The sequence below is a fragment of the Drosophila mauritiana genome, chromosome 2L, assembly GCF_004382145.1.
Source record: "Drosophila mauritiana strain mau12 chromosome 2L, ASM438214v1, whole genome shotgun sequence".
Classification (NCBI taxonomy): domain Eukaryota; kingdom Metazoa; phylum Arthropoda; class Insecta; order Diptera; family Drosophilidae; genus Drosophila; species Drosophila mauritiana.
Genome location: NC_046667.1, coordinates 20,976,715 through 20,988,122, shown reverse-complemented (window position 1 = coordinate 20,988,122; position 11,408 = coordinate 20,976,715). Strand labels below are relative to the sequence as shown.

General features: G+C 37.8%; 1 protein-coding gene across 1 annotated transcript; it reads right to left on the bottom strand.

Annotated features, from left to right (window-relative positions):
* Positions 1 to 3,172: 3,172 nt before the first annotated feature.
* On the bottom strand, positions 3,173 to 10,670 carry LOC117150493. The gene is made up of 2 exons (XM_033317397.1): positions 10,622 to 10,670; positions 3,173 to 5,098 (listed from the first exon to the last, which is right to left on the bottom strand). Coding segments are annotated over exons 1-2 (1,500 nt in total). The 5' UTR covers positions 10,624 to 10,670; the 3' UTR covers positions 3,173 to 3,600.
* Positions 10,671 to 11,408: the final 738 nt, after the last annotated feature.

Genomic DNA, 11,408 nt, shown 5'->3' with positions numbered 1-11,408 from the left:
GTATGTGGTCGTTGGTGTGCGGAAGACGCGTGAAGCAGGAAGGTGATACAGCTGAGCAAGGAGCCCAATTCGACGAACTAGACGAAAAAGCACTAGCAACAATATTGCTGTGCGTGAAGGCTTCAGAAATTAATTTGATTAAAAACTGCGCTAGTTCTAAAGAAGCTTGGGACAAGCTTGCAGCTGTGTACAAGCCTCGTGGACCCGCCAGGAAAATTACCTTGTTCAGGAAATACTCCGGTTGAGTTTGTCGGAAAGTGCGTGCGTACAAAATTACATAAATGATTTTGTGGATATCGTCGCCATCTCGTTTCACAAAGCTTGGATATATTGGAAATTATCTTCCTCTTCAGAACAGACTCGCGGAAAATGTAATAATGTTTTTCGTTGTTCCAATGGTGTTTCGAATATCTGGCAGTGCATTAAGGTCGTTGATGACTAAATTTAGTTTTTGCGACGAACAATGAAAATATAAAGCTTTCTTGAACTAATTGTATAATCTGTTTTTTAGGACTTCACCACAAAGGCTGATGATTTCATTTTGAATTTCAACTGATCGATAGCTTGCATTTCCTTTTCTATGCTCCATATGCTTTTTTAAAACATTGTCTCCAGCGTCGATTCTAAGCTTGTATAAGTCCTCTACAATTCCTTCACCGTAGTGCTTGCCTCGCAACGCCGTCGTGGGATCCGCAAAACACAATACAGGAAATAATAGATGTTATTATCTTTCTATTTTTCTGAATAACATTTTGGGAGTATTCATTTATTTGTGCGGCCACAGGGACATTCTCTAGAAATAATCTAGCAGCTTCTTGTGCCGTCTTATGAATGTGGGTTTCCATGTGTTTTTCGCTATGTTCGTGAAAATCTTTGAACTTGCTTGACGACAAAAGAACCCAATACTTCGTGAAATGAAGTTGGATTTTGCGGAAATAAAGCGCAATATTTGCAAAAGGCACCTTTTTGGCAACGTATATACCAACCATGGCGAATACGCTTCTAACTACGCACAGTTGAATTTTCTTTTTAAATTCTTCGCGTCCATGGAAAAATCATACGTCTTGGGCGGTGTCCAGCATTTTTTGAGCAGTTCGGCCTTTTTTTCATAGGATTAGAGCGATGAGCGTCCAACATATCGGCCAATATCGTTTTCATTGCAATCATCCTGGGCTAAATCTTCCGATAAGCTTTATCTTGCCATTTCGGTCGATGTGGCCGCAGGACCTTTATATATACTAACACCTAAGTCGGGAGCAGGCACAGACAGCTTTTCGTTTTTCACTTTTTCGTCATCGCCATTGTTGTTACTTTCTCCACCTCTTTCATCACATAGTTTGTTGCTGAAAAGCCAACCAATAAAATATTTAAGAACTTTGTAAACTCAACTCCACTATAGTGAAATTTTATAGGCGCCAAAACACAAACATTGACTCATACCCACGGCATTAACCATTTACTTATTATAATCGTGGCTGCCTTATTTCAATGCTTTTACACGTTTGTTGATTTATTATTATATACATACTTACCAAAAAATGTTCTTATGCTTGTATGTGCTGGGCTTATACAACAAAATGTTTTTGTTTTCAGAAATCTTGTCACAATTGACTTGATTTGCAAACTTTGTACAACACTTAAAGGCTTGCTAGGCGCGGTGGAAATATGTAGTTGGATGAAGCTGTTACCGGCACTTTTCCAGTCAACGCGCACAAACTCAGCTGCTCAGGGGGTGCAGCTGCCAACCTGTCGACGCCCTTGCTGCATTGCTCTGAGCAAACTTTCGGGCAAATACCGTGTCACCTACATTCAGCTGTACGCTTCGACTTCGCAGATTGTATCGCTGAGCGTTAGTCTCGTGCGTCGTGGCAATCTTAGTTTTAGCGTTTTGTCGAGCTAACTGTAAAATATCCGGATATTTTAAGTCTACATAGTCTGTAAGGGTGTCGAGCTTGAGAAGTAGTTCATAATCTCTTCCGTTTAAATTCATATTCTGACTGAAGCAAAGGTAATAAGGTGAGAATCCTGTACTACGGTGAAATTTAGCACTCAAGGATCCGATTATTTCGCTTAATCCCAAGTCGTGTGATTTTGTCCTACATATGCGCGCACTGCTGCCAACACCGACCTATTAAGCCGTTCGCTAGCGTTAGCCTGAGGAGATATGTGTAACGCCGAAACGAGTCAGAAAAGCCTTAAACTGAGCCGGCTTAAACTGTGAACCATTGTCTGTTAAGATCACCTCGGGCACGCCGATGGTATCAAATACGTCCTTCACTAGGAAATCTAGGATTTTGTCAGACGTAAATTTCTTTAATGGCTGTACAAGATGAAACTTTGAAAGGTGGTCGACAATGATTAATAACCCGATGTTCCCCTCCTTAGACCTAGGATATGGTCCTAATAAGTCCATGTACAGTTTTTGAAACGGTCTGTCCGACGTCATTGGTCTACCCATGGGTTGCCTAAGGGTTACGTTATCACCTTTAGTGAATTTACAAGTAGTACATCAAGATATATACGAACGGATTCGTGTGATCATACCCGACCAAAAAGTACTTTTTAAGTTTCTGTGCCATCCGTCCCATTCCTAGATGAGCTGAGTCAACTGGATAATGTACTCGCTGTAGAACGGTATCTCTAAGAGTCGAAGGCACACAAAGTTTCCATGATGCACTATCTAAACGTTTCCCTTCTGCTTTCTTGTCGTCAACACGCTTGTAAACATATCCATTGGATACCTGTAGGCAATTTTAATTGGTTTTCCTGTATTCTCTTGATCAAATCCAAATATTCCAATTATTTAAATTCATTTGACGACAAATCAATCATAGGACCACCATCTTGGATTTCGTTGACTACGATTTCGTCTCGCATTGAAAGTGTGTCCGCCACTACGTATTGTGTCCCTTTCCGGTGTTTAATTTCGAAAGAAAACCCTTGTAATCGGATGGACCACCTAGATAATCTCCCAGACAAATCTTTCTGTTTCATCAGCCACTGCAACGAAGCGTGGTCTGTTACTACTGCAAACTCTTGCCCTTAAACTTGTTTATTGTTTATGAACTTGTTTATTCCTCTGATCACGGCTAGGCACTCCAATTCGGTTACCGAATACTTACGCTGCGGTTTCGAGAGTTTTTCGGACATATAAGTTAATCTTTTCCTTTGTGGAAATTAAACGAGTCCAATTTGCGAGGTTGACCTTTTATTTCGGATTCAAATTAAGAACTAAACATTGAGAATTAGAGTAAGCCCTAAGTAAGCTGTGGGTGTCTGGCAGAGGCGTCGGCAGAACGTTGTCGTCGTCGCTGATGGCGTGATCGGCAGCTAGGCGGAGCATTGGAGTGGTTTGAACTCGATTGAACTGGATCGAATTGCAATCTCTGCAATTTCGGTGTTGCGTGGGTTCGTCGCGGCGGATGTTTATAATATTGTTGATTTAGGATTTTTGAACTCTTGTATTTCTTAGAATACTTTGTTGCACAATTCTTGCAGGAAAAGTACTAAGGGTTCATTGTATCGGCCGTCGAGAGGAGTAACAAAAGTTTCTGTTGTTAACTCTCCCCCCTCAGGATCCTACTTGTCCTCAAGTGGGTGTTAGAAATAGGGAATATTGTTGAATTCGGGCTGTATCGGCCTTGGCTTAAGTTTACTATTAAGCGTGGGAGGCTCTTGTTGAATTTGAATGGTTACTTTCTCTCTGGGCTTAAAGTGGATTTTGGAGATTATTGAAAGAAGTATGACGGTGCCCAGTAAGCACAAGATGGCGATGCGGTTTATGGTAGAGTGTGTTGTTACGTTATTTAAGTGCTTTGTGTTTTTGATGTTGAGGGCCTCCAGTGATTCCAATGACAAAATTTTTAACCTCTCCACTTCTATGGGTGACATTTGAATTATTGGTGTTCCGGGTTTTAGGATAGATTTTTCTTTATTGTTGAATTGCTTGCTATTTATTTGAACGGTATCGTTCCAGAAATGAACCAGGTATGTTCCTTTTAGATTGTAAGTTATGTTGTTGTGTATTAAGTTGCCGGTGTAGTTGTTAAGTAATATTAAGCTGCCATCGATCTCCTCTATTTTCTGAATATGTTCTGCATTACTGAAGTCACACAGCGCTTCCTTTCCCTCAATTAACTTAGCAATACATTTTGTTTGTTTTAGATTTACAGTGTTTTCTTTTTTACATATTTTTAAGTAATTGGATATTTTACAGTTTTTGGGTACATTAATGATTTCTTTTTGCGCTATGAATATTTCATTCGTTTCTAAGTGTACAATAAAGTTATTTTTTATAACGGGTTTTATCAACATATCTTGATAGGTAGTGGGGTCTAGTTCTGGTATTTTGATGATATAGATAATCGCTGTTTTATTATGTAATACTGAAACATCAACAAATTCTAGCATTTCTTCGATTGATAAAGAGGTAATATTGTTTTTTTGAAATATTTTATTTACTTCATTTAGTTCAAATTCGTTTAAAAGGAGTGTGTTAATTACGTTAATTTTTGCCCATTGAATGGCATATTTAATGTTTACAATTTCTTCTTTTATCAATCTGACCTGATTTTGCAGACTCGTTGCTATTTCATTGTTAAAATTGTTATCCTTTTTTATTGAGTTCGTAAGCATATTTGAGATTGTTGTTAAATTATTGATTCTACTTTGCAGTTGTTTATTAACTATTACCTGATCGTTATTGTTAGTTATAAGGCTATTTAAATTATTTTCGATCATAGTTAAGTCGTCATGATCCGGATTTCCTGCCACAAATTTCCAAGCGGAACCAATCCAATTGATTGATCGAGCTTTGCGATATTTTGAGGTCAGAGTACTTAATGCGGTAAATGCCTGAGCTATTTCGTGTGTTAGTGTATGGTAGAGGTAGCTTCCTTTTAAGTCATTAATTGTGTGTTCTCGTATTTTGTACAATTCTGTTTCTAGCTGTTCTAGGTCTATTAGATGGATTAATTTAGTTGATGATATTTGTAGTTTCCCTAATCCTTTGTACACTGAGACGGTTTGAGCGTCGGTGTAATTAGTGATTTCCATATTTGCCAATGCTAATGGCAGAAGCATTAAAAATAAGAAAATCCTGTAATGGGGAAAAGGAGAAGAAGAAAAATCATTTATTCAGTGAACGAATTAATTTTTTTACGGGTATAGGCCGATCCCTCACGATCGGATCGATACCCGCAAACGGACAAAAATACTGAGTTAGAGGGTATTATTACTCTTGTTTTATGTTACTCTTGTGAACGATTCTTCCTGTTTCTGTGATAATAGTTGTATGTCTATTTTCTTTTACTGTTTCTTTCTTGTACCGTGGGGAAAGTTTAGAACCTAGTCTTGTGTTTTGCTTTATAAACACTATTTGCCCTGGCTCATAGTCTTTGATCTTATTGCGTTTTTCATTATGGTTTTTTAAGTCTGTTGCTTGTTTTGATTTCAGTTTTTCAATGTTATCTTGTCTGCTTTTGTCATATTCTCCTGGGTCAGTGGTTATATTTCTGCCAAAAAATATTTCTAATGGACGCTTTTTCGTTACAGAGTGAATTGTGAAGTTGTATTCGTAGACAGCTGAATCTAATAGTTCTTCAAAAGTTCGGTGTACCTGTTTAGTTTTTAAGCATCTCATAATTTCAGCGAGGGTAGAATGAAACCGTTCTATTTGTCCGTTTACGGAACTTTTATAAGGGGGTGCTTTAAAAATTTGTATGCCCAGCTGGTCTCTCATCATAAAAGTTATTGTAGCGGAATTAAAAGATTTTTCATTATCCATTACGACGTATTTTGGTACGCCAAAATAGAATAGGATGTCATGTAAGGGTTTTCTTATGTCTTCTATTGATTTTGAATTTATTAATTTAGCTTGCGCAAGTTTAGAAAATTTGTCAATTGCCGTTAGTACCAGTTTTTTTTCTGTAGAGAAAATATCTATATGGATTGTGTGTCCCGGAAACTCAGGAATTGGAGTTTCCATTATTTCTGGGTTTGTGGGATGCCTATCATATTTTCCTTCCTTGCACACCTGACACTGTTTTACTAATGTTAAAATTTTAGATTTCATTTTGGGAAAATAGCATTTTTCGGATAATTGGATTTTATTCTCTTCAGCATTTCTATGTGCCCTATTATGAGTTTTAAGGATAAGTTCGTCTTGATCTGTTTCATTAACTATGTCTTCTACCCGGTTTTGACTAAATCTGACTTTAAAAGATCGAAAATGTTCTGGATAAATTCGTTGTATTTGGCCCATTATATCTTCTGTTGTGTGAATGCCATTAATGACTGTGGGATAAAGATGTTTTCTTAAAATTTGTATTAAATCATCGTCTGAGTATGTTGGCTGCGATACTGTATGCCTATGGAATGTGGGAAATGGAAGGGTAAATTTATAGTCAGGTGGCTCTTCTTTAAGTATAAAAATTTGGTTTTTAAAAACATTAATCGGAGATTCAACATTTGATATCAAATTGTGGCTAGAACTTTGAGTGCTATGTTGAGTTGCTGTCAATGAATTAATTTCAACTTGTCTTGGTGCCCTCGATAGTGCGTCTGCTACTACATTTTCTTTCCCTGGCTTGTAGAGCAATTCTTTATTATATTCATCCAAATAAGACTTCCACCTTCTAATAGCTATCCCACCTTTCCAATTGCAATCGTGCGTAAGTGGTTCGTGATCGGTATAGATTTTGACCTTTGAACCACCGTAAAGATATCCCTTGAAGAAATTAACAGCCCAATGTATTGCTAACATTTCTTTCTTTGCCGTTTCGTATTGTTCTTCAGTTTTGGAAAGTGTTCTAGATATAAATGAAATCGGTCTGTTGGATTGTGATAATACTGCTCCTATCGCATAGTCAGAGGCGTCTGTCGTTAGTGTGAATTCCTTATCAAAGTCTGGGTATTGGAGTATTACATCTTTGGATATCAGTGTACTGCGCAACTGTTCGAATGCTTTTATTGCTTTATCGTCTAAGTGAATCAATTTCTTTGCCGACATTCCCTTTGAAATGCGTCCGTCTTCCCCTCTAAGCAAATCGGTCAGTGGCTTGGCCATTGTCGCATAGCCCAGTATAAACCTCCTGTAGTATCCTGATAGCCCAAGGAAGGATCTTAATTCCTTTAAGGTCTTTGGTCTCGGATAGTTAGCTATAGCTTCTACCTTTGTTGGGTTAGTCTCTATTCCTTTATCTGATATAACGAATCCTAAGAATTCTACTTTGTTCTTAAAGAACTCGCACTTGTCTAGTTGGCATTTAACGTTTGCTGCACTTAGTGTTTCAAAAATTGTTTTCAGATTTTTGCAATGAGACTCTTCGTCTTTGCTAAAAACAATAATGTCATCAATGTAAATGTAGCAAATGTTTCCTATGTGTTCTCTAAGGATGTCGTCAAGGGCGCGTTGGAATATTGAAGGGGCATTTTTTAAACCAAAGGGGAGCCTAGTAAACTCGTACTTTCCATTGTTTACGGAAAATGCTGTTTTTTCTATATCTTTCTCTTTTAATGGAATTTGGTGAAATCCGCTTTTAAGGTCTAAAACGGAAAAAAGCTTGTTATTACCTAACTGTGCAATAACTCCGTTTATGTCAGGTATAGGGTATTTGTCAGCTATTGTTACATTATTCAGTTTTCTATAATCAATGACCAGTCTATATTTTTTTACGTTGGAAGCATCCTGTTTTTTTGGAACGATCCACACAGGTGAATTATATGGGGAACGCGATGGTCGTATTATATCATTCTCTAAAAGGTCTTTAATCTGTTTGTCAACCTCAGCTTTTAAAGCCATTGGGTACTGATAAAATCTAGAGTAAACTGGTGTGTCAGTATTTATTCGTATTTCGGCTTTCACATTTGTGAGGTAGGTCAGTTTGTCATCCGGTTCGGCAAATAAGGTTGGGTAATTTTTGAGTAAGCGATTTAATTCAAATCGCTGATTGTGTGTAAGGTGATCCAACCTTGGTATTATTACATTGACTGATTCAAATTTTTTTTCTTTAATGGGAATATTCGAGCCATTTTTTAAATGCATTATTTGGTTTTTTGTGTCAATGACTGCGCCTAATTCTTTTAAGCTGTCATTGCCTAATATCGCGTCAAAAGTTTTGAGGGTTGGTAATAGGAAAAATTTAACTATTGTATTCAGATCGTTAAATAAATTGGCGTTTTTGTGATGAGTTATTTTTATATCGCCACCTACAGAGACAGCATTGAATATGGTTTTGTTTGGTAACGGGTTTGAGACATGTTTTGGTTGAATATAATTTCGATTAGAGCCGGTATCAATTAATATTTTTAAGATTTCTCCACTCCTCACCTTACATTCAAAATATGGCAGTGAAGAGTCAGTTACCCTAAAAAATTGAGATAGGAATAGTCATGCTCTGGTTCTTGGTCATTGCTGTCAATCGCTTCTGTGTATTCACCAAGTGTTTGTTCATAGTCTGTCTGTTCATTTTGTTCTGCTAAAGTCTGTTCGTAATCGGCCATTGTCGGTGCTCCTTGTTCTGCCTCAGTTTGTTGTTCGATTTCAGTTTGGATATTAAAATTTCTTTGTCTTTTGGTTGGATCTGTAATAGGTATTGGGGGTCGTTTACCAGAGGCATCAAATTGAGGCCTGTTCATATAATTAATTTGCCTAGATTGAAGGCTTCTGTCCACGTCCATTGGCTCTGGTCGTGGTTGGGGTTTTGTTGCAATCGGACGAGGTGGTGGATACGGTTGGTGTGCTGGGGGTTGTGCTATCGGAGCTTGTCGGAATTGTTGCCCAAAATGATTCGGTGCTGGTCGGTATTGTGGGTGTCCAAAGTTAGCATTAAACACTCCTGCTGGCATGGGTCTGGGTGGTAGTATTAGTCTGGTTTGGTAACCCATATTATTGGGTATAGGTAGTGGGCGTGGAGGCGGCCCTTGAGGTGTGCTTCTAAAATTGTTCTGTTGAATTTTGCCCGAAGCGTGATTGATACGGTAAGTCTGGTTTTCCAACTTTAGGCACAAGTGCAAAGCAGATGGCAAGTCAGTGGGTTCTTTTATGCCCAGCAACCGGGGAAGGTCGCCACGGAGACCTCGGATAAAGGTATCTAAAGCTTTATCCCTGTACAACTTGGTCATAACCAATTCTGATTCCCTGCCCAATTCCATGCAACTTATTTTATTGAGTATTAGAGACAAATGTCTGTAAACAACTTGATGGAATTCTTCAACTGTCTGATTGGGCTTTTGGAATATTGTTGTCATTTGATATTCCAAGGTGGAAATATCTCGTTTGTCTGCGTAATGTAATGTTAAGCACTTTGAGATTGCTGCCCAGTTCAACGGGACATTATAAGAATCGAGGGCAATGTCTGCGATGCCTTTTATCTTATTTCGAATTGTGTGCAAAATACCGAAATACTTTGCTGTACCTACGGTGTGAGCATAAGTTTCTAATATTCTATCTACACTCCTTTTCCAGGAACCGAATTCAGCTGGGTCACCGGAAAAATCATGCAAAGATCTTACAATATCGGGGACTTTGTCTAAATCTTGTAAATTATGTTGATGTTCTGGATTAATACCCTGGTTCTCGACATTTGCGAAATCAAAGCTAGAGCTTTGACTTTGATGCAAGAGAGTTGGGAGTTGTTCGGCCAGAATCTGACGAACGATTTCGGCTAGTTGTTCGGGCTGTGCCATTATGTTTCTGTTTTGTTGGTGTGTTTGTTGTCTTGCGGCTTGTCCGTGTTGTTGAATTAGATTAGGTGCGTTAGGTTCTGTTCGGTTTATTGCCTCAGATTCTGTTTCTAAGTTGAGCACTAGTGGTCTAATTAAATTGTTGAAATTTGCCATAAGGAGAAATTTCCATTGAGGTAAAGAATTACTGTGATATCGAATAGTCAACTTGTTTAGTATGGTTACGCGTAGCTAAGTATGGTTATAGCAATAGAATCAATTATTTAAGTGTATAAAATGAATGAGGGAACAAAATATTTTAAATTGTGTCACTTAAGATTTGTTGATAGATCCGTTCAATTATTTAGTTAATTTATGTTTGATTTAAAATTTAAATAGGTCTTAATAATCAATAGTGTTTAGTAGCAAAATTTTATAGCACGTTAATATTGAAACTTACTCCTAATTTAATTATTTTATGGTAAAATTTAATCGCGTATTAAAAATTTTATTTAATTGAAATTTAAATTATGAATCATAAAAAAATTTTTTTTAAACCTATTTAGTTGCGTATGAATTGTAATTTCTTTTAGTTTCGAATTTTACTTTATTTAGTTTTAGCAAAGGAACGTGATCAAAGAACTGTGTTCTGTTTAAAGTGAATTTAATTTATTTTAATTGTTGAAAACCAGTGTCTGGTTTTGCTCTTTTACCTTGGAGGGTCCCTTGGGATTCGCAAGATTGAGCTTGTTATACTGCTTTTTTTATTGGTAGTGCAGCGATATTTTATTTTATTGCTTTACGCTTATTTATTTTATTCACAAACTTTTGTCAATTTCTTTAAACACTTTCACTTTGTTTTTGCTTTTAACATATCGCTATTTTTACTTTGAATTATTTTAGTTTTCTTGACTTCTTATTACGTTTTAGGTAATCTGATTCACTTAACTCTACTTACATTGCTAACTTGATACGGCTACTCCTCCTGGTGATCCGGATGTTGTCCTTTTTACGTTGTTACTCGGGATCCTGCGATGCACACACGTAGAGGATGTTCTGCGGTCGTACCTTACAGAACACGTAGACCGCCTATGGGTTGCCTTTAGTAAATCCGCGTACCAAAGAATGCAACAGGGGTTTTTGGGACTGATGGAGTCGTACTAATGTACTAATCTGACTTAACAAGATTTCCTTCTCATCAGGTCCCTGTTCGGGCGCCAGTTAATCTTTTCCTTTGTGGAAATTAAACGAGTCCAATTTGCGAGGTTGACCTTTTATTTCGGATTCAAATTAAGAACTAAACATTGAGAATTAGAGTAAGCCCTAAGTAAGCTGTGGGTGTCTGGCAGAGGCGTCGGCAGAACGTTGTCGTCGTCGCTGATGGCGTGATCGGCAGCTAGGCGGAGCATTGGAGTGGTTTGAACTCGATTGAACTGGATCGAATTGCAATCTCTGCAATTTCGGTGTTGCGTGGGTTCGTCGCGGCGGATGTTTATAATATTGTTGATTTAGGATTTTTGAACTCTTGTATTTCTTAGAATACTTTGTTGCACAATTCTTGCAGGAAAAGTACTAAGGGTTCATTGTATCGGCCGTCGAGAGGAGTAACAAAAGTTTCTGTTGTTAACTTATATGCTATGGGAAGCTCGGTTCCTTCTTCATCTGTTTTCGCCAACACGCTGCAGACTGGCATCACAAAGAATAATAAACGGTTTCGAGAAGTCAGGCGTGCGCAAGACACGCGA